The 27,388-nt window shown below is 40.9% G+C and overlaps 1 protein-coding gene across 8 annotated transcripts in view; it reads right to left on the bottom strand.

Annotated features, from left to right (window-relative positions):
- BRSK2 (BR serine/threonine kinase 2) overlaps nt 1–27,388 on the bottom strand; it is a 320,507-nt gene that overhangs the window by 19,176 nt on the left and 273,943 nt on the right. For 3 of the 8 annotated variants that reach the window (XM_071558789.1, XM_071558785.1, XM_071558786.1), the window contains exons 13-20: nt 26,926–26,991; nt 22,979–23,002; nt 17,244–17,304; nt 12,791–12,998; nt 11,632–11,680; nt 6,858–6,981; nt 4,219–4,399; nt 3,496–3,585 (exon numbers count right to left, since the gene is read on the bottom strand). In XM_071558789.1, the coding sequence (XP_071414890.1) occupies nt 3,496–3,585; nt 4,219–4,399; nt 6,858–6,981; nt 11,632–11,680; nt 12,791–12,998; nt 17,244–17,304; nt 22,979–23,002; nt 26,926–26,991 (803 nt within the window). Of the gene's footprint in view, nt 1–3,495; nt 3,586–4,218; nt 4,400–6,857; nt 6,982–11,631; nt 11,681–12,790; nt 13,404–17,243; nt 17,305–22,978; nt 23,003–26,925; nt 26,992–27,388 lie in introns of all 8 variants that reach the window. The other 5 variants (XM_071558782.1, XM_071558784.1, XM_071558787.1 and 2 more) reach the window with 3 other exon arrangements.

The following is a 27,388-nucleotide window of genomic DNA, read 5'->3' as shown; positions in this document are numbered from 1 at the left end:
ACTTTTCTGCCAGGGAGTTGTCCAGCCTCCCTGTAAGAACTACTCCAGGAAAGATGAGCATCCGCAAGCTCCTCACATGCAGAACCTGCTTCAGTGAAGAGTTCCACAGGACTTAAACTACATGAAGAGTCACTTGCCATTATTTTTTTTTAGAACTTGGCTTCCACTACTTGCATATGATGGCCTCTAGTTCTTTCACTGGGAAATAAAAATGAACAATTGATCCCTATCTACTTGTTCTACACCAGTCATGAGTTGTAAAACCAATATTGTCTCAGCAATTACAGCCGAGAGGTCCTGAAACATTAAGTTAGAAAGCTGACATGTTGCACTAAACTTGGCCAGCTAAGCAGTGGATTTCAGGTATTACATTAACTTTTGGAACAGATTTAATTTATTTATACATTTATTCAGGTAAGGGAGGGAATCTATTTTCCTGCTTCAGAGTATGCCAGAAGAAATGTGCAGTCAGTCTCAGAAAGGAAGAATGGAAGTGAATGAAGGGCTATATGGAGGAAGGGAGATTATAAGGTGCTCAAGTGTGACACAGAAACACATCTGCCTAAATCAGCTACATACCAGGCTCACATACACACATACAGATGCGTGGAAGACATGACATCTACAAACAGTGTTGTGAGCTGGAGGAAATGAAAAAGAGGTGAGTGCATTCTGAAACCCAGGCAAGCCGGTTCAGTGGGCTGGCACACTGCATAGCAGATCAAAGAGGGGCAGGAGAGAGAATGACTGTGAGTGGCACATGCTTATGAGGCCTTGCTGTTCTGCCTTATACTGAGTTCATTGAATCTTCCCCTTCTGCAGGTCTCACATTACATGCATGCACCTTTCACAGCTGGTTTTCATCACCCCACCTGTTATGGCATCTGAACGAAAAGGCAAGAGAGACAACCACACAGAGGGTATGTCTGTGCACAGAGAGCTAGGAAAATATCCAGTGCTGGATAGTATTGCTGATCAGAGGCAGCAATATGCTCAGAGCCCTGGAGGAGGCAAGTCTAAGTGAATGGTGAGCTCATTCTGTTGCAGCTGTGGACTGCCTACAAAACATCCTCAAACCATGAACCTCAATAGGAGCCCAACCACCGCAATTCCTGGGAGGTATTCAGAGCTGGGAATATGGGAGGATAAGAGAAACAGAAAGGACTTTGTCTTGGTTCCAGTGAGAAATGCTGATTAATTCCATGACAATTTCTAGGAAACTCTTGCACACATCTTTCCAACTACAGACACCTAGCTAAGCAAGGTGCTGAATGTGAACTCCACTGTCCTTTATCCCTGTACTTCCCCTTACTCTCACTGACTGGGTATGTGAACCACAGGTCCTCCTTACTTTGATGCACAGGTTGTCTCTTTTTGGTAACAATCCTTTTATTTCCTCTCCCTTCCTTTTCTCTTTTCCTTGTACTTTGCTCCAACCTAAAATTTTCAGGTTTACTTCTCTCATTTTCAAGAGACTTACATGTTCCTGATCAGGTCAGGTGATGCGATACCGAACAGTTTGGTGCCCTGTCTCATGAGCTATCTTGCCTGGTTAACTCCCCAGCTGAGGGAATTCACATTTTTAAATTTCAAGACATCATTAATTTTGGTTTTGCTCCATGTGGAGTTATTTATTTCACTCTGGCATTAGAGATCAGGCTACATTTTCCCTGTTAGAACAACATACTCTCATGTAGCTTTCGGCAGTAGAAATAATATAATTTTTCCATTCCAGAACCAGAGCAAAACTATAAGTCAGATACAATTCTCACAGCACAGTTTGCCTATAATCCCTCCCTGAACCTTAGTCAGTTGAATGGTTTTTATTCCTGCTATAATATGACTTTCTTAGGGAGATAACCTGCTTCATATGCAAGTGTGCAACAGGGTTCAAGTCTTTCTAGAGAGCCTCAGTAGCCAGCATGTATTAGGGTGAAGAAGTTAAGAGAGATCATCAAGTTATTTACTTTTTAAACAATTTTTTCCTCACAGAAAAGTAAGGGTACATTTCATTCCCTAAGAAACAGAATTCTTGAATATTTTTCACACATCAGAAGTAATACAAAACACATTTACAGGATGCTTTTCTAATTCACCTCCCTCACACTTAGCCCTAGCATTTCCCAACAGGAAAGTCTGGCTGCTTCCTTGAGTTTGATTTAATTTCTAAAGTCCACACAGCAAAACCCTCAAACAGTCATAGTTATAGTGTTCTCAGCTTCCCTGTTTCTGAACAGAGTAACTCCTGTGCTGGGCACCATTGCAATCCAGCATGCAGAAGGTCAGGCAGTGCTGGAGGCCAAAAGCAAAGTGGATGCTGAACTGAGCATACTTCTCTGTCAGGTACTAAGCATACACACTTCTTGATGGAGTTATTTTATCTTCAGCTGCCAAAGCCACACTGTTAGACCAGAAGGATGTAACCCATATGTGCAATGAGCCAAGGACATCTGGGATTTAATTGCAGGATGCAATGCCAACTTAACTCCCACACTTTTGTCTTGGCTTGCTCACACAAAGGTCAAGCACAGAATTTGGTTCTAAAGTGCAATATTTGTTTACTTCTTTTTCATCTCCCACTCCTCCTGACTCTCTGTCTGCTTTCTACAACCGCTGCTCTCTACCTTGCTCCTATTTATTCCCTGTATCTGCCCACTCTTTCTGCTTTACCCTATTTTTCTGTCCTTGAAGGATTCCCTATAGCTTATCTGCCTCTCAATTTCTACTTTCTTCTTGGTTCTGCCCTTTTAAAGAATAGAAGAGTTAATACTGATGGTGTTTGTGTGTGCAAGCACTAGTGTTCAGAGTGAACACTTGCTACATAATGGTGGGATGAAGCCAGTTTCTGTATTATCAATTCAGGCTGCCTGCACATTCAGATTGATGTCATTGCACAGGGTCACACATGCAAGGATTTCTCTACCACCATGAGGAATTGAAATCCACTTTTCAAATACATAAAATATAGTTTCTGCAGAACCTTAGTATATAATTTGTGCTACCACAGTACTGAGCCAAGAATCTGATCACACTATGGGAAACTATTAGCCACCTTCTTACCATCTGTTAATGGCTAAGTTAAAAGCAGCTCTCAGCTTTATTCTGAGACCCTCTGAAGTTCGAGGTTTCTAAAGCATGCCTGAAGGGTTTGAAAATCAGGTATCTTATAGAGTATTTCCCTACTCTGGGAGATTTTGGAGTTGGAGGAAATCCGGAAGATCTACTGATGATGCAGCTTTTGATGGAGATGTGGGAAAATGGCTCTTTGGCTGGCGGAGGGCAGAAGCTGTTCAACTGGGGAATGCGCTGGGAGCACTGGAGTGGGAATGAGAAAGGGAGGAGTAGGGTGGGTGCAGGGTGTTACTGCTCTGTCTGAATGGAGTTCGTTTATTGCTGTGATCAGAGGGATGGCCTCCCTCAGCCTCCTGGTACCGAGAGGCATTTCACCTTCCTGTCCCAGCTGAAGCAAGGTGCTCGACAGTAGAAACTACTTACCTGATAACTGCTGCACTGAAGGCTGGTCATGTGTGCTTAACAACTGTGCCTGAATGGTTTCTACTACCCTCTTAAAGCGGCGGCTTGGACCTGTGAGAAGAGAAGAGGCATAAATGGCTGTGAGAGGAATGGGAGACAAGTCTGCATACCACCCAGGCTGGAGGGGAAGCATCACAAGTATCTTCCCTTCAGTCTTGTCCCCAAGAGTGTACTGACAGTGTATCTGTCCTTCATCAAAACAGACTGTGGTGCATGGGACTTAACAGGAGGAAGGATGGCTTCTGGGTTCCATTTGTAAAGACATAAAAGGTTGTGGGGTCGTTTGTTTTAACCCCTGTGGGGGCACATGGCCACCCAGAACAGGGTGAGGGAAGGTTTCTGTCAGAGGGAAGAAACTAGTAGCCTCACAAATGCCCAGCTGAGACTTTTGAGTCAAACATGGAGACAGTACCATGAGACACTTCAAACCTGGTGCACAGAGCAACCATTTCAGTACTAATCAGGGCAGTGGTAACTTCACCTCTTTAGGAATCTCTTTCCCTCTCTGCATTTCCATCACTACCAACAGTACTTTTGTTTCAGATGTTCTCCTTGCCCCTGTCTTAATTTTCCCCTGAGGTTAAGACAGTCGTATTCTTTTCTCTGACAGAGCAATTTGCAGGCCTCTATTATCAGCAAGGACAAAGCCAGCCTGCTCTCATTTTACAGCTTTGCCATGGTTACCTGATAAGAGTGTGAAAGTGACAGAATAGATCCCGTTTTCCTTTTGCGCCTCTCCCCCTTCTGTGTATGTTATGTCCACCTGGAACTTCACTGGCTTCTGGAAGACAGCAGGACCTCCTGTGGACTTATATTCTGCACGGAAACTTGTCTGTGAGATGACACTGTGACTGAGACTTGGAATCTGAAACAGGTTGGAAGAAGGAGATAGTAGAACCAGTGCAATAAAGGGAAAAAAACCTGCAGAATTCTATTTATAACAACAAACATTTTCATCTTGAATTCATAATGTGCAGTGTTCTTGTGAAATCAGTAAGAGTGTGGGTTGCCTGGCACCGCAGAAGAATGAACTGCAGCTCACAGGACTAACCTACATTTAAAGGCTGAATATTGGTGGAATACCCATCACATTTTAGAATGTACACATATTTCTCAACTTCATACACTCAGTCTTTTCCTACTCATCTACCAGTTTTAGAATCATACAATCAGCTGGGTTGGAAGAGACCTCTGAGAACATCAAGTCCAACCCTTGATCCAACCCCACTTTGAATACTAGATCATGGCACTAAATGCCACATCCAGTCGCATCTTAAAAACCTCCAGGGATGGTGAATCCACCACCCTCCTGGGCAGGTCATTCCAATTCCTGACCACTCTCTCTGTAAAGAACTTCTTCCTGATATCCAACCTAAACCTCTCCTGGCAGAGCTTGAGCCTGTGCCCTCTTGTTCTGCTGATGGTTGCCTGAGAGAAGAGATTAACCCCCACCTGGCTACCACCTCCTTTCAGGTGGTTGTAGACAGTGATAAGGTCTCCCCTGAGCCTCCTCTTCTCCAGGCTAAACAACTCCAGGTCCCTCAGCCTTTCCTCATAGGACTTAGCTCAAGCCCCTTCATCAGCCTCATTGCTCTTCTCTGGACCTGCTCCAGCACCTCAATATCTTTCCTGAACTGAGGGGCCTAGAACTGAACACAATACTCAAGGTGTGGCCTCACCAGCGCTGAGTACAGAGGAAGGATCACTTCTGAGAAATGCCTTTTGCTGAGTAAAAACTGCTATTAAGGGAGTGAGCAGAAAAGTCAGTGGGATATAAGACTGGATATAAAGAACACTTAAGTAAACTGGTCTGATCGCACAGTTGATCCTGTTTTGAGCTGGAGATCTCCTGAAGACCTTTCCAACATCTAATGGCTTGGTGATTGATGTCAAATAGGCATCAGAACACAGAGCAGACACTTAGACAAGTGCCTGGGAAAAGGCGCTTTTCCACAAGGAAAGCATACCTGCAAATAACTCACACAAACCACACACTCCTATCAATATGTAAAAGGACTCAAACTCTGTGGTATCATGCAGTATCTGTATCTTCAGACCGATGGTGGAATTTTATAACTGCCTAATTTTGAATGAGTTACCATTCACACTTTCTACCAAAATTTAACATACTCACGTTCTATTTATTGCTTCATAAAGGACCATATTAAAAAAATAAAGTCAAATTCGGAAATCTGGTCTCTAAATTAGGAGGAAAAACAAACTTCTTTGAGAAGTTGAGTTTAAGGACTTAATTAGCATGCTGTGACAATGCATTTAAGTTTGAAAGTTGCTGAAAGAGACGATTCACTGGTTTTGCACACAAATCACATCACACCTAAACCCACACACATGGGGTGGCATAGAATCACCATTACAGACAGCAATGCATGCTACTCCACAAAACAAACCCAGAAGCACACCTAAAGGCATGAAATTGATGCAGTAACATGGGTGCTTCAAACCCATCTGAAATGGACACCAGTATCTGATGTACAATACTATACTGCACTTACTCTTTGTATGCTTGTACAGCTACAAGGGTCATGGCTGATTTTTTGGAAGAAATTCATTGCAGCATCATAGAGATTAAAATGAACTTCAGTATTTTGTGAAAAAAAATCAATTCAACAAACTATATGAGAAATTAAATCTCCTCTTAATTCTATTGAAAAAAGTCTAATTACATTGTTGACTCCTTTGAATTGAAAAATCTCTTAAATTAACTTTACTGTGCTAACCTTTTTCCTCACTGGTCCTTCTTGTAATGAGCTAAGGATCTTCTATAGGAAAAAATTACAGTTTCCCTCTGCTTTCTTAGTATAAACTGCATCTTCAGCATCTGATACTCTGGTCACCAGAGGAAACAACCCTTCCTTCTGCCATATAGCACTGAAGTGGAGATTTAAAGTAACAAATGCAGATGTAAGACAGGATTTTTGTCTGATTCAAGTGGTGGATGGCACCCAGCAAGGGGAGACCCAATCTGCTGCCCAGACAGTGACTGTAAGGTTAGTTTGACAGAGAAGGAAATCACTGTCTTGATACCACACCAGCAGTGTGCTCTAACAGCCATGCTATTCCAAACACTGGCAACCTGGAGACTTTGCCAAGGAGGCTGAAATCTTTTCTCATCTCAGAGAGCATTTTCCACAGTTTGTATTTCACACACAGTCCAGTGGAGGCCTGAATCAACAGGCTATGTAAATTAAACCCACAAAGGTTGCATTTCAAGGAGCAGAGACCCTGTCCAATAACATATGGCACAAGGAGTCCTGGAACTGACCAGTAAGCAATGCCTTCAAGAGGCAGCTGGGGTGACTTACCGAGAGGAAAGCGTGGACTATATCAGCCTTAATGGAGCTTAGTGGTTTGTCCTTAATGACCACAAAAATCTGTTCTTCTTTCTCCAAGTTGATGAAGTTACCAAACCAGGATTTTTTGGCAAGCCTGACATGATGAAAAGAAAGAGATGGTTTACAGTACTGAGTACTAATTCTTATTTCTTACACACCCTAGCTAGAAACAATATTAAAACACACACAAGAAAGTTTTGATAACGTGCCAGACGTGATGTTATTACTAACAGTTAAGTGAAAAATAGTGTCAGAGAACATCCAGAATAACATTTCACTTAGTGGAAACTGATAAAATGACAGACTACACAGTCTTGGTCTGCCAGCATACACCACCAACAATGAAAAATTAGGAGCAGTGGTAACTATTTTGACTGAGCCAATATACCAATTAATATCACATATATAAAGTACATACAAGCCAGGGGACACATTTCTGATTTGTTTCCAGGGATTTATCCGTTTCTTGTGATAATATGCAGATCCTGGCAACACAGAGATTTAAGTTCCTTCCCACTCAATTTCATCTCCTTTGGTGTTTCAGGACTTGGAAAGTTCCTTTTCTAAAGGTGTCCTATTGGGCTGATAATACAATAACAAGATCTTGTGTTTTAAAGAAAGCTGTAGATTTCACAGGACCTCCAATCTCTCAGTGAGTGAAATTCACTCCTACACAGAGGGCCAGGTCAAAGACTGTCCCATTCATTAGTCCCATTCAGGGTGTCTATATATATAATGAGTGAACTCTGGTCATTCTACAAATTAATGAATTTTCAGTACTAATAAAGAAGATACCAACACTTTGCAAAATATAGTTCAGGCTTTCCACTGACAGCAGTCCAACTTCACAGATTTTTTCAGCATCAGACAGTGGTTTCATCATAAAATTAAATGGCTCTGGTTTTTTTCACACTGATTGTATCAGTAAATGTTTGATTTTGCTTACTGTTTTACCATTTCAATGTATTTGGTTGACATCACATTTTAAGTTAAACAGGCTAAAGGAAGAATGCAGGGACATGAATTTTAATGGAAGACACTACCCAGAACCTGAAGGGAAGAGATGATGATGTTAGCCATGAGACATAGCCAAAGAATTGCCAGACCAAACTAAACCCAGGGAAAATTCCACTCGTATCAGGCATATTGTTGTAAGGAAGATTTTAGCAGGAAAATGTCAGAAATGAAAAGAATTGCCAATAAGAGACTGTGGGTTTTTCCCTCCACAACATACTTTAGAATGCCAAGTCCAGTTTGAAGTATGTCAAGCAATAGGCTTTCACTCATTTTGGTGGACGTTCACCACTCAGTGGAAGAAGACAATCTCTCCAGACAAGGAGAGCCATCTGCAGAATGGATTACTATACATCAGTTTTACGGCAAAGATATAAACAGCTGGAGTTATTAGTAGATTCACTTTCTGCAGCAGAGACTAAGACTGAGGCAGAATGGGGAAGGGCAGAGACCAGGAGAGAGAGGAACAAACTAGGAAACTAATTATAAGTCTAGGCCTTCAGGATAAAGAACAAAGCTTGACCTCAGTATTGTCCAGCAATTTGCACTCATTCCCCATTCCAGAGTGCACCATGAATAACCATAGGCTCACTGCCCATTTAAAGCACACAGTAGAAAGATCATAACTGGAAGACTGCTCAGCTGGGCAAATAATTATTTGCTTCATTTTGTGCAAGCAACCAAAAATAAGAATACAGAGAGAGTCACTTGCAATTTGGTAAACCAGGGTTCCCTACTCAATTAAAGTGGGCTGGAAAACTGTCACTCCCTGAAGTATTCATAGGCAGCTGTAACTAAGACAGTGAGCCAGAGATTAGCATAGGGAGCAGTAAAGAGAAAGGGCCTCTCATTTAAATGGTCGTTAAGGAGCCAGGGTTAGAGTGTGAAAGAAAATTACATACTAATTAGCTCATGTGTCTCACACACACTATAACAACTCCGCAAGCCCCTGGAGAGCTGGGGCAATAGCTCCCTGTGTGTAAAGGGTGTATGCTCATTAGTAAATTAGCACCTGGTTATCTATCTAAAACGGCTGGTTGTCTTAGGCTTGGATGTATCATAATGTGAACGAGAGTTGGCTATATGAACTCCAGGGCTCGGTGGAAGCATGAGACTGGAAAAGTGTGCATATTTAGTTGCAGGCTTTTATTTTTGTATTGTCATTAATGGTTTTGTTGGCCCTTCATTTATAGGTCTCTTAACTAGCACAGGGTCCCCGAACACTGGGTGTTTTTTTCCCTGTTCAACATCGTCTGGAGTCTCCAGAATCCAGCTGGGCTCTTTTCCTCAGCAAGGTTATCTCCTGTAATACTGACTCTGGAAAATTCACTGATAGCCCAGGCTATGCTTCAGCTTGTAAATCATTGGAATTCACTAAAGAATTTTGCTGGTGTCGCATAAGATGGAATAGATGCCAGCGGCCTCTCCTGTTTCTGCAATGAACAGAATCAAGTCATAGCACACATGCACTGACTTTTCTCCCTGAATCTGGCAGAGCTGGCAGTACTGATACACCCGGAGAATAGGCTCACTGAAGAAGAGGGGACAGCTTTGGAGTAAAATGACACAATAAAGGTTTTTCTCCTTAGGCATTAAGTAGAGGGCATTAAGTACTACTAATAGGGTTAAAATGTGTGTGAATCAATGATCCTTGGCATCCTGAATGAGATGCTCTAGCACCTCACAAGATCAGGCTATAAGCAGCACAAAATGCACTTAAAGAATCTTCTCTTATCATGGCAAACCTCTTAAATGGGGAGTGAGATAGGAGATATGTGGGGGAGGTTGGGTATATAGATTACACTAGGCAATCTAATCAGGTGTCCAGCTGATGAAAAAGAAATTAGCATGCAAATGGAGGCTGGTGCTTTATTACTTCACACTGGATTTCTCACTCTTATGGTGTTGTTTCTTTTCCTACTTTTGGAGTTTCTTGACTGCATCACTTTCTGGAGAGCCTCACTGTGTTCCTTCTCTGTCCCTGAGCACACGGATTTGTAACTTCTAGAGGTTTACCTGCTTGGCATAAATAACAGCATTTCTACTCAAGCAAATGGAGCTTTGCAGGTTTAAAGCAGCTGGAGCGAAGTCTATTTAAATGTCATTCCAAACATATTTTCTAGGAGTTTTTCACATGAGAAAGAACAGCATTACCCAGACACATCAAAGTGTATTACCTAATCATCAGGTTTGTTAAATGAACGGCAGTCATTGCTGTACTAGACAGAGCAAGGACATGTATTTATCATCAACCCATGAAGTCAATACAGCTCTTCATAAGGATACCTTATCTCTCACAGAAAGGAAGAAAATGCCAGAAAAAATAACACCTGTGGAAGTGAACACTTGAGCAATAGACATCTATCATTAAAAAATAATCCAGTTAATTATTTTTTACAACTTGTATTATGTTTACTGCAGGGTGCAGCCCAACTGAACTCATTAATTTGGCAATTATACAGAAAAACTAAAAAGGGCCTTAGGCTTTGACTTGCATCCAAACTGCCTCAAATGACAGGCACTACTTCTCTGTACCAGCTTTTAAAGAGGGAATGGGAAGCAGAGATGGCAATAAATTAACAGAAGAATTTCCATCAACTTACATGCAATGAAGAGGCAAAATTTAATTCTAAAGGTTTTCTGTTTTAATGGCCTTAAAAACATGTGAGATAAGAGTATTGTATGTTTCTTTGATAATGATGTGCTAATTTTATGAAATTGTCTCATGCCTCTCTATTACTAAACGCTCAAAAGTGTTGAAAACACAATATATTCAATTTTCCTTCCTTTACTAACCTTTAAGAATCCCTATTTCCCCATCTTCTGAAATCTTTATCCCTCTCCATTCTACAGTGTTGCACAGAGTGCACATCTTACACTAGATAAATACCAGGTCTGGGGAAAGTTGTTAACACAATACCATAGTCACCAATTACAAAACTTTGAGCCCAAAATTACCATCCAAGACTCATGAATAATTCATACAAGTATCTTAACAAGAGGCCAAATTGCCTTGGTTGGCAGGGTAAGTCCATGGGCATTGGGTGCACAAACACAAGCTGTGAAAATAAAAAGGAATAATTTGGCATCTGTTGCATATTAGGAAGGGTTTGGAGCAGCACTCTGGCAAAGACTTCCAAACCTGCCATGCAGTGACGCACATTGGTGCAGTGAAATTGCTGAAATGTACACTGACTTTCAGGAATAAGCCTGGTGAATATGAAACAACTTCTCCACGTCCAAGTGCTGCTGCCTAGAATTAACACTGCGTTTACTATCTCAGCCAAAGATTCCTCTCAATTATCTCAGCAGAGGCTTCTGCATGTTATCCTGAGGATGCAGACTCTCCTGTACTAAAAGGAAGAGTTTTTAGTGCAGTTAGTGCCAGTATAAGCCACTGATTAGCCTCTCCACTCCTGAAGAGTAATCTGCTTGAGAACCAAATGAAAGAAGGGAGAAGAAAGGTTACAATATTCAACAAGCTGTGAGAAAATGAGGTGATTATTGGGAGACTATTTCAACATCTGTTGACCTCACTGCCATTACTGAGGTATAGATTTTATCCAGAGTCTTAGCAGAAGAATCATTTAACACCTCTACCCCACCCACAGGATAACAGGTTACAGATACCGATCCAGAACAGAAATATGTCAGCCTATGACATTCAGACAAGAAAACAACGTCGGTATGTAGTAGGAGAAAAAAGGTTGTATATGGGCAAATTACTTACTCTGGGGATGATTCTGGGGTTAAATTAGACATCTCCTCTGGCGTAGGTACTGCTCAGGCACACACAAAGAGAGGGAGGGAGAAAAGATAATGATCATTCAGTACACCTTCCATTTTCTGCTTGCATATCATTGAAACAATTCCGGCATTTCACCCTCTTGTATTTTAACACTGCCTCTGCAGACTGTTTCTGACATTTGAACATTGGTCACATGTCTCCAGATCACTGCATCTGATCAAGTGCTGCACTTCAAGGCTTACTCTATCCTTCCTTAAATCATTATGCAATCTTCACTGGCTTAAATAGTTTCTGGTTCAGATCAAACACCATGCCAACCCGATTGCTTTAAAGCCCAGCTGGATGCAACTCAGTCACTGCTGCAATTCTCTGTAGTTCTCTGACCATCTCAGAGAAAATGTCACTGACCATCACAGTCCATGGCTGTGAACCTCCTTTACCATGGGATCAAATCCCGGTACCCTGTCAAACCAAAGGATGTTGGGGTAGCTGCTGCTGATGTCCAAGGATAATGCATGTGACTTTAGGTGCCCTTCGCCTGCATGCAAAAAGCCACCTGGAGCTTGAGGAAGGAAATTTTGCACATCTCAACACTCTAGAGACTTTGAAAACTGAAGTAGGCCAGCAGATATGAAACCTCTGATTATACTAAGGGGATTTTTACACCAATTACCAAAGGAGGTATAAAAAGTATTAACCAAGATCAAAAAAGCTTTGCTTCAGATGAACAATTTTAGCCTTTTGCCACTGGCTGTCTTTTTTTTAGCAAAAGGCTCAGCCTGTGGCTGTGGAGAGGCAGCAGAGCACAGCCACAGGAGAAATGGCAGAGCTCTAGGTTCACTGACAAAATAAGTGATGAACCTGAAGATAAATTATTCTTGTGGTCTAAGAGCCACAAGAGGGATAGTAAGAGTTGTATGGTTGGAGTGTAAAAAGGGCTCAGGAGATGCTCTTGGAGCAAGTGCAGTGGCTTATCAGAGTTTGCTCACATGTGGGTTAGGGCTTGGCTGATGCTATCACTCTCATTTTCAATAGCAATATTCAGTCCTTGGTGATAGAATTTGCAGAGTCAGACAGGTATCAATTTCCTGCTGAATAGCTGCCCAAATCAGAGCCACCTGTATGTATGGTGAGTACTCACCTTGTAATTTCCGACGATGGAAGCGAGGAGACCCCAGGAAACTATTCTTGATGGAGTTGAGCCGTGTCCTCCATGGCATTCCTCCAATGCTGGGGCTGGATGGTGGTGTTGGATTGGGTGTGCCTGCTGGGCTCTCCTTTGGCGTATGAACAGGTGTCCCCTTGGGGGTAGGGAGGGGACTTCCCCTTGGAGAGGGGTGAGGGGTGACCTGTATGATGGGGATAGATTTGGTGCTTGGGTCAGTACTAGAAGGGAGCAATCTAACAGGAGACATTGGGTTGGTCTGCACTTTAGGAACAGCCAGCTGTGGGTTAAAGCCGGCAGCAGGTGAGCGGCCCTGAGCATTCTGCACAGGGTTGTTCTGGGAAGAGGGGGCATTGGTATTGCTGGCAGGGAGTGGGTTGGATTTAGTAGACTGGAGTGGTTTTTCAGCCAATTTGCTCTTGGATGGCAAAGTCTGCGTCTTTGGGTTGGGCTGAAGTGCTGGCTTTGGTTGGAGTACATGTCCAGGCCTGGAGGCGTTCCTACAAGCATCAGGGTCCAAGGAGACTTGGGGTCGGGGAGAGAAAGGGAGGTCGGAGGTCTGAGGGGGGATGAAGAACTTTCTGATAGGCTACGAGACAGACGCAGAGTGTCCATGCACATCAAAAACAGTGAAATACGCATAGAGCGGGCGAGCAGAGAAAGGAAAGTCAGAAAAAAATCCATCCGAGTCACAAAGATGCACCATGTCACAAGGAGACACAAGAGATGGAGGTGAAGGGGGTAGTGGGGGGGAGGGATTTTGCAAAGAAACGAAAACAAACAAACAAACAAAAAACAAAAAAAAGACATGCAGTTAGCTGGGAACACAGCATAATCAACAACAGCAGCAGCGGCAGCAGCAAGAACAACAGTGTCATAACAGGCTTCATCATATTAACCAACCACGTGTCAGCAAAGGAAAACAACAGAAAGAAAAGTACAACAAAAGAACAGTAAAATTAAATCAAATCAAATCAATAAATTTTAAAAAAAGAAAGTAACTAAATAAAAAGAAGAGAGAAATGCCATCTCTCTGGGATTGTTCTGATTGCCCTGCAGTGAGAGAAGCACGATGCTGTAGGGAGGTGAGGAAGGGGAAGAAGAACCACTCAAGCCACAGACAAATTGAAATGTGCCAAGAATGGGACCACCTCTTTCAGCTCCATGTGCCCATATGCAAACCCAGTAGAGAGATGAAACTCAGAACAGGTGTGTGATACATACGGAGTGGCAGGTGATACACACAGTTACTGCACACACCAGTCAGAACCTCTTTCCTTCCTCTTTACCCGACTGGCTAATGCACACCCAAGTTGCAGTCACCCATTGCAGAAAGAGGGGCAAAAGGGAGACTGATGCCACCTGGGCACCCACTCTTCTCCCCTGATCTAGAAGATTAAATCGCTCAGCATTCATTTGGAGGCTTAAGAGCATAGAACACCATAAGAAAAATATGAACTCGGACTGGTGTTTGCTTTGTAAACTGCTACAGCAAAATCTTCAGTGAGGCCTGGCAAATTTATTTATCTGGGAAGAGATTATATTTTCCATCAGACTTTATGCTTCCCCTGCAACATCCCTCATTGTACTGAAGGACATCCTGATAATTGGAATTTCTGTCATAAAGTCTCAGCTATATGTGCCATTAAGTCTCACATTTAAGAAGAGGGTGAGGTGAGCCATTGTTTTGTAGGACACAGTTTAAAAAGAAAAAGACAGGCAAAGTTCATAACTCTGAGGTATCAAAATGGGATTATGATTTTTTTCCCCCCAAACAAGAACATTTACACATATTAAGAGGCATTTTGGGAAATCATTCATACGTCGACAGCAAACAGCAATAGACAGACTTCGAAGGGTGGAAGCCTTTTAAAGGGATATTAGTAAGCTAAAAATCACAATTAAAATAAAACAAATGTCCTTACAAAACATTGCTGTTAACACCTTAGATTACAAGTACTGGAAGCACTGTAAAAGTAAAAATCACTGTTCAAGATATTTATCTTTGGTCTACATTTTGATTCTGATTTCTAAAAATTATTACCTATGAAAAATTATGTATCACCATTATTATTATTATCCATTCTTAACACCTAAAAGCTTCAATCAAGCACTGTTCAGACATATCAAGTACATGTGCCATGCCTCAGATCTCAGTCTCAGGTAAGCACACTCTCTAGGGAGTTTAATATCTGGGTTTGATGGATTTTGTAATGACTTCAAAGAACTTAAGAGTTAAGCCACCAAAACAGAAATAAAATCACTACATCAAAACATTTGTACTGTTACTTGGACTGTGAAATTAAACTAAAATGTGCTATGTTGGTAAATTCTGGTTGTCAGTGAGAAAAGACAAGAAGAGGCGAGTTAAGTGGTTAATTTGTGGGAGTCACTATCAGCGTCTGACTATTAACTATGTGCAAATGACAACAATGGATAAAAGTCAAAGACTGTTGATTGCAAATGTCTCCTTGCAATTTTTGTAATTTATGTGTATGATGGTTTGAGAAACAAATATAAAAGAAACTAAAGTCAAATTCAACTCCCACTTAAGCCATTAAGAATCTGAAGAGCACCCTTAACTACCACATTCTTAATAATGAAATGAAGAACAAGCTTAGGTCTCTATTTCAACTGGTGCCATAGGGAACACCATTAGCAACATCTTGTCAAATTGGAGAACTTTTAGTTGCCGTTGAATTCAATTTCTCATAGAACTGAACCTAAGCATTGCATAAAATGAAATATGTATTTGTTTTTTAAAGTATGTTCTCTTTCAATAATCTAAGGTGCCATTAGAAGCATAAGTAAGGATGTTTAAAAAAATATGATTTTTAATCCAAAATTTCCTTTTAAGCCTCAAATTTGACCTGCCTTAATATCATTATGATCTGCTGAAAATGCCATGTGGTTGCTAAATCCCTTTGAAGACTATTTAATCAACTGTCTATTAAGTAATAATCATAAGATAGTATGGAACAGATCTTGTCAACCTTATTCTTTGATGTAGTCCTACCGAGATACCAGAAATCGATCCCAAGAGATCAATTAATGACATCAGGATTTTGGTTTGCTGCACTGGGTGCTTATTTTCACACAAAACTGTTTCCATTCTCTTTTTCAGTATATTTTGCAGTGGCATAAAAGTTCTCAGACCTCTGCTTCCTTCCACTGACAACCAGGAGTCCCAGTGCAGAAAGAAGGAAATGGATCTTCACTTGCCTCTAGCAATTTAAAGACACAGAGGAGACCACAAACACATTTATGCCAGTGGCAAAACAGGGTAACAGTTGACAGGAACCCAGAATATGTTTCAGTAAATAGTTCAATCAAGCAAGGTATTAGAAGCTTTACTAGTCTATAAACTTACACCTGACAGTGTGTGTTCATTCATAAAAATTACACAGAATCTTACTGGGGAATTACAATTCCAAATACCTGGAATACTGATGTTATCTTCATATAACTAAGAGTAGATCCATATCTGTATCCATATATTAATACATGCAATATATTCATTTCTAATGAATTCATTAATTTCTAATGAATATATCCATCTTCTCATGAAGTCATGAAAAGTATGTAGAAATCCTCCATGGAACCTGGGCCAGACAATTCGGTAACATAGACTGCCACAGCCCTACAGACTTCTCAATGAGGTCTGAACATCTATGAACACTGCAGTCTTAAAGCAACTTAGCTGACCTCGTCAGGCACTAGGGATACTCACTTTAATCCCTAAAGAAGTTAAGAAGATGGAGGCCTCTGTCATAGCACTTAGAAACTGTAACAACTTCACAACAAATGTACTATGAAGCATGTGTTGTACTAGCTGAGTATCAGCATCGGTATCAGTATTTAGCTGACTGTACATTTAGCAAGGGCATGTAAATTTGCCTTATTTCTAGGGCTTTGAATGTTCTTTACTCATCCTAGGCTGTCAGCTTCTTACTTTCCTTTTCAATTTGCTAGTCCTCAAATTTGTATAATTTATTTTCTCTGACTTTCTAACACAAGTCATTTGGAGGCAAACAGAAGACAACCAGCATGGTTTGGTGCTCTGCTGTGACCTAATGTAAGGCAGCTGTGAAATGGTTCCTGATTATTTGGTCTGAAACCACACTGTATGCAGATCTCAGCTGGATATGGCAGTGTTTAGTCATACCAATGTTATTCTATGTGCTTATGAGACTGAAAAAGGGCAAGGGCACAATGAGATCCTTGCTAACAGTGCAGGGAACATCTATGAGAAATTCTCTGCTTGCATTTGTAAACAATATTTCCCTCATCACCCATGAAAATTTACAAGCTGCCAAGGAAAAACAAAACATCCCAGCTAAGAGCCACAGCTCTGGAGCAACAGATGTCAAAAAGCATCAAGCATGTGTGAGTGAATTGGACCAACAGATCTTGAAGCAGCACCACTTACCCTTGGACTGCTGAGAGGACTGGTGGAGAGCCCAGATGATGCTCCGCTGATTGACCGAGACCTGAATGGACACATAAGGAAAACATCCCTCAGAAACTCAGACACATTATAACCCTGACCACCAGCCACCACAGGCACAGGCATGAAGTGAGGAGGAGGAGGGAGGCTGTCACTGAAAAAGCACGACTTTTAACTTTTCCTTCCTTTCACTGCTATCACATTTTTCAGTTTTCCCCCTCTCAAATCAAAGAAATGCTGTCGCTCAGGGAGGACGTTATAATCCCTTTTGACTAAGGCAGTTGCTGCTTTCTTTTTGGTCATCAAGCACACAGACGCTACTATGTCTGACCTGTGCAAGTTGAACCGCTGAATTCAAAAGGATGGTGAAGACATTCACATTGGTGCTGAGAATTCTGTTTTGCACACTGCTGGTGGTCACAGAATGGGACTTTCTCTGTCATGAGCAACATGGATAAGCACCATGTTCACAAGACACAAAGGTAGGGGATTCTTCTAGATAATAATTACGAAAACAAGTCTCCTTGATCCACGCACACAATCATTTTCTATGTGATGACTTCCCACTGAAATCAAAGATCACACTGGCTTAACCCTTTCCAGTTTCTCACTGATGGATTTCACGTCTTTGCTCTTCAGCAAGATTTCTTACTGCTGCATTAAACAAACCAGGTCTTCTGCATGGATAATGAGTTCTGCTGTTGTTGATGACTTTGCTACTATCAAGGTAACAGCTTGGGTCCCCTCAAAAAGAGGCCAGTCAAGGAACAGTAAACTATCCAATTTGCTGACCAGGTCACCTATACTATCATGCTCTTATGCTCTCCAGCAAATGTCACCAGTGAAAAACGTCAACTGCAGACAATAAATTGCGCAAATGTGCTATGCTAAATGTGGTGAAAGAACAGACAGGCCAAACTGCACAAACATTTCAGCGGAAGAAGTTTCTAGGAGGAGGGCTGCCCAGCAGAAAGAACACGCCCTGTGTGTGACTGTATATGAGTGAGCTCCAAAGGGAGCTGCTTTCTATCTTTTTTAAACAACAACAACAAAAAAGTTGTCTTGAAGACTTCTTATAGGAGAGAGGACCTGGCTAAGAACCTAGTTTTTCCACAACCACCATGCAACAATATGTCAGTATAGCAAAGCTACCAATGTTTCACCTATAGTAAGAGCCATAAGAGCAATTACTTGACTCCAGATAGCAAACGTGAAAAGGTGAAATTCCTGGATATGCTTGGAAAACACCATGCTTGGTGTACAGGTATACATGTGTGTGTGTGTGTGTATGGAAGCATACCCATATATATTAAAAATTGATATAGGTCAGATAGCTGGTATCAGCTTCTACACAGAGAATATAAAACAAATTTAGACCATAAACTATGTCAGTTTATTCTCTTCTGCTCTTATAGAATAAAACAAGAAAATCAGTCTCTAAAATGGACTCCTAGATAGAGATTGCTAAAAAAATGTGAGCAGTACAATTCTTAAAAAATATGTGAATTGCAAAAGAGGAAATATTTCCAAGGAAAGAGTAAGCTACAACTGAACACAATGGCAGGTTCTGTTTTCTCTATTTATATCCTCTGCAGAAACTACTTGCTAATGGTTTTCTTTTTATCTCATTGCAGTTTGTCCATCGCAATAAGTAGGTGAAACAGAAGCCCAGTCTCAGCACAGTGTTTTTGCCAGATTAAATTTAGGTTGGGACCATGAAAATCTGAGGCACTCATTTCATGCAGGAACTCCCCACTTAGGTTTTTTCTTGTACCCTGCTTCAATCTGCACATCATAGTGCATCAGTAAAAAGCTAGAAGCTCACTCTTGGCATTCTTTTGTACTAGATTAAGCCTAAATTTGTACCATCAATATCAGGGGCACTCATAAAGGTTTATGCAAAGTAATTTTAAGGGGAGAACCCTCTGCTCCACTTTTGAAAGGCTACTTTATGTGCCTTTCCTATAATTGAAGTAGCTGAGTGCACCGCAGATGTGTTGTACAGATGGGAAGTCCATTTAGTTAAAATCTTGCTTGAATGAATCATCAGGAAAAGCTTCTTCCAAACCATAAATTACAAGAGGAGCCTATAGATTATCTTAGACAAATATGGAAGGCATTCAGGTGCCCAGAAATGCAATTAAACACACACTGAAAAGATATGTTCCCACCAACTCTTAATTGTGGTAGGAAAGTCCTCTCTGACACTCACCTGAATTCCACAATACTTCATTAAAAGTTCCCATCTGCTATTTCCTTTTTGCAATCAGTTTTTGCCAACAGTCCTGAATTCTCCCTTCCCAATCCTATTGTCTCCTATTTTTTTTTTACAACAATGATCACACACGTGGAGGGCAAAATACGGCAGGCCCCACCTCCCAACTCCCAGTTCCTTATTGGAAGCAATATCTGAAAAAATAGTTGTGTACTGTGTTTTCATCCAGCCTAGGAGCCTGAGGCAGGGGACATAAGAGAGAGTTAATATGAAATCCTCTTGGAAATGCATTCAGTATCCACATGATTGCTATTGAATAAGCTTTATTTCTGCTGCTGATTTACATGCAAAATAAGTAAGAAGTAAAGTAGGCCCTATAGCAGGTTTCAGTTTGTCCACACTGGAAATTGCATATAGGAGCAGTCAAAAGAGTTTAAAGAAGCCCCTGTTAATTTTAGATGTTGGGGTGAAAAGAGAGCTGTACATTTTCAAAACTTTTTCTCCCTTACCAGAAAGTGTTGGTATGGGATATGACACAAAGACTGAGGAGATCTTCCTTGCAACTTTTTCAATTTAACAAATCTCCCATAATTTATCTTTACAAATGGGACATAGTTCCCAAGCTGGCTATAAGAATGCAGTATCCTGGCCTATGATGTGGTTCTATACTCCAGTAAAAAAATGCTAACAGCCAAAAATGACAGGTTTTTCCCTGTCATCAAGATCACCTTGGCTGAGCAATGCTATAATTCAGTTTGTAAAAAAACCAACCACACACACTGCTCCTGTATCTCAGAGTCAGGTGGACAGAACTGGGACAGGACCAAAAGAAAGTAATAAAAATGTTGCATTATGCTGCAATGCTGTAATGAAAGCACAGAGAATTTAAATTTTTATCCCTCTCACCAGAAAATGAAAGTTTGAGGCCTTACCAGCAGCACATTAGTATAGTAGACTCTTATGTGTGGAAAGAGGAAAACAGTATGACATCGTCTTATCTCCATGGCTATGAACTGAATTTATTCAATGGGAAGTATCTATTAGTGAGTGACCTCTTAAGAGTCTTTACAGGCATTAAATGTTATTGGAAGTATTAAATCTATAATTATTCCAATAACTTAATACTAAATGTAACAATCTAGGAAACTATGAGCATTTTGTGTGGCTCATTTTGCTCTGTGTTTTGCACTGCTGTATTGCTTATGCACTAACTCAATGGAAGTCATCAAAACATTGTTGAAAATACAAGCAGAACAATCAGTGCAGTTGCTCAGATAAAGAGCCTTCCCTCAAACACAATTGCCAGATTTAGAGACTCAAGAAGAGACTCTTTAATCCCTTTCAAAGTGACACAGTTGTTCTGCCAAAACCATAAGGTAGCTAGACCCAAGGTTTAGGAGGGGGAAGATACAGAGGGCACTCTAAACATAAGGTGGACACTGAGACCATTACAGGCTATTCCTCCCATTTTGCAGACTGACAATAATCTGGAGATGTCTGAGCTATGAAAGAGAGAGGCAAAGGACTGAAACGAAATGTACATGTGTGAGCTGTAGTTTGCATCTGTGATGATTTTATATCTTATACAATATATTTGATACTTCAGAGTATCAAAGTTAAAATGTCCTTCATTTGAAAGTAATTTTTTACTCATTTTAGCCAGCCAGTTTCCAGCTGGTTTCAGAGAGCAGCAGAATTTCTTGAGAGCTACAAGAGGTGAAGGGCTGCAGCCTGACACTGCTGAGGTGTAGATGGAGAGAAACACAAGACAGAAAAGCACAGCTGACCTGGTAACCATACTACACATATAGCACATGTACAGAGCATCTCTACAGAGCCCTTCTCTCAGATTAGTTTTCAACTGCTTTAAACGGTGCATCTGCTAGCACACACCAGTAGAGCATAAACGTTTTGCAGCCACATTCAGATCAGATTTGGAATTTGTTTCTTCTTTGAATAACCATCTCACAGAAATATTTTACAATCCAAAAGGAGTTCAGTGCTTTGTTGCAGTCCCAGCAGAACTTGCTTTCATAGCACAGTTTTACCAGGATGCTGAAAACAGCCTCTAAGCTGGTCAAGCTGGAGCCATGCTTCCAAAAAGGAGCCTGCAGCATGCATGCAGCGTGCAGTAATGCATCAGACTTGTGTCCCTGGGTGAAATGCCTTGGAAATTTTGAATTGGTTTCCACGTGTAGTTTTGAAAGTCATTCCAAAAAATATCCAGCCAACCTTTTATTTGCTTCAAGCATAAACTGGGTGGAATTTGATACTCCCCTTTCCTTGCTCACACTTAATCAAAAACAATCTAAACTGAATTTAAGGGTATGAGACCCCTGCAACTGACCTGTTGCAGGTGAGCAGTCAGGGTCTGTTAAGTATCATCACTATTACTCTCGGGTGTCTGAAAGTTAAAAACTGTGCTTCCTTATTCCCTGTTGTTTCACTGTCTTACAGTCCCAAGAGTGCAAGTAATACTGTAACACCTCTTACTGGGAATACTTATGCTTAAGTCAGGTCTGCTCACAGTAGTAACTGCTTGGAAGATGAAGCCTTACAAAGAGTACAGAGAAGGGAGCACTGCTGTTGGTAACACACCTCTCTGTCCTTTCAGTGCATACAGAGGGTGATGTTGAACAGCATCACCTTCCTTAACTGGCCAATTATACTGGAATTTTATTTATAAATGTTTAGAAAGAATTAATAAATAGTAAACCATGCTACAAAACTGAGAAGTAAATGTTTACTGGTGCTAATTAGCTCTCTCCATATGTACCCTCTCAAGAAGCTTTTACTGTAGTCTGTAATGATCTATTACAATGGTTTTATTAAATCATTTATTAATATAATATTCTCCTTCTCTTAAGTATTGGTAAACGCAACTTTAATTTGAAGTGTGATTGCATTCTTAGTTGCACCTATATCGTCTTTATTGAAATAAAGAGCTTTGAAAATGTGTCTGTCTCTAAACCATCTGTTCACCTCTTCAGGAAGCATATTGTAACAAGAAAGGGAATACCCATCATTTTTTAATAACATGGATGGGATTCAGTTTCATTAAAAAAAACAAAACAGAAAGAAAGAAGAAGAAAAATGGAAAAAATTAGGATTAAAATTAACTGGAGGATACCAAACAGATACAAAAGTGATAAACAGATAAGTGAGTTTCATTCTCAGAAGGTGTTGTGGTACCTGCACAGTGTCTGAGAATAGTTCTCTGTGCCCACACACATTGACACAGAGGGACAAATAAGAGAACAAAAAAGAACCCAGAAGTAAATTATATGGAGTCTGAGTCCAACATAAAAGCTCACAAACACCCACAAAAGCACCAAAATGCTTCTTCCCACATCTCTCTCTCTCTCTCTCTCTCTCTCCCTGCTGTAACACTTCATTCACTGATGTGTATGAGCCTGTACTGTATTTGTAAATTGCAACTGAAAAGTTCCTCTACAAGATACAACAGGTCCCGCAACAGGAATAATCCAAAACTAGAGCTTACCCCAATGGATCAGCACTCGCCATCCTCGGAAAGGGAAAATGAAGAGAGAAGGAGAGAGAGAAAGAAAGAGAGAGGGTTGTGGAGGCAGGTGGAGAGAAGAGTAAGGAAAAGCAGAGTGAAATACTGTTCGGAGAACTGAATGGTCATAATTATTGCCACCGGTGCCTATGTCTTCAGAGACCAGGAACACTAGGGGGACAGTTTCATTTAATAGAAATTAACTTTTGTCCCACTCACAATATTGCAGACACATTGAACTTTGGCACTGGGGAATACGGAGAGGGACATACTAAAGCTGTAAAAAATATTCCCCGTCAAATCCCAATTAGAGCGGTCAGCAGAGCAGTGGGGTTCACACTTCATGCTGCATTTCTTTTTGGCCTCTTACATAAGGCATAGTTATATCACAATGCTATCAAGGAAATTGTTCTTTTTGTTCCCAGTTTGCTCAGTGCAGTGTCCCTCTGTCCCCCAAGCTGGCCTGGTAAGAGGTACTTTTTTGCCATGAATGAACTGTGAAACGTATTGGTTATTAAAGCATGCATTTCTGAGCCAGCCTGGGAGCCCAGGGTACAAGATTGTAGCTCAAGCTGTGAATCTGCTTTGATACTGCCTTATTAGTCATGATGGTCTTATAGTCAGGAATTCACTTCAGGTAGAACATACCAGCTCAGCAACCCAGCACTTATCTCTGTGGATGCCATCTTGTGCTCCAGGATCTCATTTTTCATTTAAAATAAATTCAGGTTCTGAGTCTTACAGGTTGCAAAGGAAATCTTTCAAACATGAATGGAGAATAAATAAATGCTGCACTGAAAAGAGTCTGAAAAAGCAGTTCTAAAAGCAGCCTGAATCTCTGACATGTTGACTTTGAAGGCTACTGACAATTGAAAACTTCAGTATTCTTAATTTTTAACTACTAACCAAAGCATTCAAAATGGAAAAGAATAGTCAGGTTATTAAGTTTTCAGGGGTGCAGATAAGCAATCACAGGAAAGTGTCACCACCTTTTCACATTAACAAAGATTAGATTAGAAATAAAAAACCAGTTTGGTGTTATTAAGCCAAATTATTTTCAAGTTGGATGCAATGCTTTTTTTCCTCTCTGTCATTTACTTTCTCTCATTCTCTCCATTTTCAATAACAGGCTCCCAAGCTGCCAGAGCCACCTCTGACTGGATGAGGAAAATCCATTCTCTACAAGACAGTCTCCAACAGAAATGCCAAATTTAATATATGCCCAGTAGATTTCACAGTTTACTGCTCAGTGCAACTAGCCATGCCTCCAGTTACATCAACATTGCTGGGCTGGGCAACCAGGGCAGTTTTGAGAACAGTAAAAATGAAAATGTAGTTAGAAAAGGACAAAAAAGCTGTTGTGCTACAAATTGATAGAGAAGTGGAAAGAAGCATTACAGTAAGTTCTTTTTCATGTGTTTGAGTGACACTCCACTTATAATTCAGTCTGGAGTGCCAATTTAGGTAAGATCTAATTCACATATATACAAATATATGCACATATTTAGGGCAAATGCTGTCCTCAATTGTACCTGTACAAATCTATCTACAGTGATGTAACTGAGAAGAGCAAATTGACACCCATTGTATACTGGACCCTGTGTGTATATTTATACAGAAAATTCACCCATATTCATACATGCAGAATAGTCAAATGTGAATAGAATGGGTGCAAGAAGGTTCAATAATGTTTCTTTCAAGCCATTTTCCCAATAGAGAAGGTACTGAAGAGGTTAACAAAGAGAATGGAAGGCAAATTGACAACAGGGTAAAGAAAAAGGGAAATGAGATTTTTAAAAAAAATGAACAATCCCAGGACACAATAGACCCAGAAGCGCAGACATGTGCATTCCCTATAATATTGAAGCAAGTGAACTACGGAGCTGCAGCAACCCAGATACAGAAGAAGAGAAGCACCGAAAGAGGGGGTGAAAAAAAGTCAGAAAGGAAGAAAAAGAAAAAGAAAGGGACAGTGGCCTCAGCTACTAAGACAACCATGTGCATCTAGAGGGAAGGGACCCTTAAAGATGCAGTATTCCTTTAAAAAACGTATCATAAAATTGGACAATTAAACACTGGCCAAAATTTAATGGCCACCCTGATTATCTGACCCCACTTTGCTGAGGTTCTCTCTGCCTATCCCTTCTTTCCATGTGGTTGTGCACAGATCTAGAATCCAGGTTCTTCCCACCACTGAGGTCCTTCATTCCAACTCTTAGAAGTGGGAGGGAGGTAAGATCACAGTGAATGTGATCCTCAAAAAATCAGTCTGGTCCTTGAACGAGCAGGACCCTGTGTGATCCTCATGCAGTGCTCTAACCTTCTCCTCCTGTTGTCTGAAAAATACCACCTTTGAGAGAGAGCATGAAATGACACTGTGGATTTAAGAAATTCCCCCAGAATTTACTGAAGTGTCATTTCCTCTGCTCCTAACGCAGCTGTAGCTGCTGCCAGGCTGGAACAGAGGGACAAGGAATAGTGATAGGAAATCTGCTGAAAGACCCCTGTCCTTGTCACAGATAAAATTTCTGCATTTCTCTTATTGGACCTGACTTTCAATTACTGTGAAAAAGCTCATATTTGTAGTAACTTCAGACTAACTTTATATGCAAGAAGTGTCACATATTCAAGAACAGAACTTGCATATAGGGGGAATCAGAGAAAGGAGCAGGAATTTCCATGTCTATGCTAACAGTCCAGGAAGGCCCAGACACTAAAGGCTGTATAACCACTACTTCTTCATGGTTGTGGAACTAACAGGTTGCTAACAGTTCAGGTCCAATGCTTGCTAGTATTTTGGCATCTTAAAGATGGTGCTTTACACAGCAAATGATGCACAATCTCTCCGGCAGATGCTTGATGTTCTTCACTGTGGCAGGTTCAGGACTTGAAATGCTACCTACAAAAGACTGTCTTAGCCTGCAAAAGGCCAAAACAGGGGCTGTCTCACACATCCTGCAAGTCTCCTGAGGCTTAAAGGTCATACTTATCTTCAAATAGAAAGATTTCTATGAAAAGGGAAAACAGAAAAAAGAATGGTTTGCCAAGTCCATAGGTTCCTTTAAGGAAGCCATTGCTTCTCCCTTTTTGAATCATATGTCATACTACTAACCTTTGGGTTATGTATAAGGACTACATTTTGATGAACAGTTTTCCATTGGGATGACAGCTTTCAACATAGAGAAAAATTCTCTTCCTCAGAGACCAAAATTTTAGAAATAACATGTTCACTAAAAACCTTCCTAGAAGTCTAAACTTTTTTGTGTTCATGGACCCACGTAAATCCACTTAAACTCCCTAACTCTGGTGGCCTGCCTGTCTTCCATTGTACCTGTATTCACAGTTGGGAGTTACCCTTTCTGTTATTCTTCGCCATCTGTCACTTGAACTGCTAGATTGGAATCATCCTTCAAAAACTTCTCATATTTTCCTTGTGTCCTCTGGGTAGTCTTAAGGAGTTTGTGTCTTACCTACAGGTCCTTAACATTTGGCTCTGTTAGACTGAATTTCCAAAGTTTCCTACCATTGTTGTCACTGACTCAGTTGTGCTGCTGTTTCTAATGCTGGGAGTAGAGCACTTTGGACTTTCCTAGTGTTTTATATTCCAATCCTTCCCAAGGAAGTCTTAGCAAATGCATCTTCTGCCCTGGGCATCCTCAATCACAGCAGAACGGAACCAGAAATAGCAGTAGGATGAAATTTTAGTGGGGAAATCATTGGTACAGTCCCAGGCTGCACTGGGGATGGCCGCAAAGGAATGGTACTACACAAAACCATACATGGTGTGGGGCTGTAAAAATACCATCCTTTCTGCTTCTCTCTATAGAGAGAACAGAACAGCTCTGTCCCCACACGGAGAAGGTAAGTACTGCATCTTTAAGGTCTCAGCAGTGAGGTAGAGGAGAGGAACATATTGTCAGTGTTTATACCTTTCTTCTTTGTTGAATTTGGGATTGGCTTCAGAGATATCCAGGCTTTTACTGAACATTGTTTTACTATGGCAGGAACAAAGCGAGAAAACACAGTTACTACTGAGGACATTTTTATAAAAGAGAGTCACCTGAAGCAATGCTGGACACCCAGCCCCCCAACCCATCCTCCCACTTTTAAGCAATGTTCTGAAAAACCTTTCTTTTACTTTACAGCTATTGCTCACACCTACACAGAGCTGAAGTTCATTATCTTTGCCTGACTTCCGAGATCTAAGATGACTTCCCCCATGCATACTTGTAACTCTGCTTTATCCAATTTAAAACCCAGGTACCATCTACTTTGTCATATTGTCCAGGGAAAACATAACATGCCTGAAGGCATAAATTGCAAAGCATTCATTACTCAAGACTTTTCTAGAAAACCTCAACACTAAGTACAATCTGGAAAAAGGTTAAAATC

The sequence above is a fragment of the Pithys albifrons genome, chromosome 6, assembly GCF_047495875.1.
Source record: "Pithys albifrons albifrons isolate INPA30051 chromosome 6, PitAlb_v1, whole genome shotgun sequence".
NCBI lineage: Eukaryota > Metazoa > Chordata > Aves > Passeriformes > Thamnophilidae > Pithys > Pithys albifrons.
This window is presented reverse-complemented; position numbering and strand designations above follow the sequence as displayed.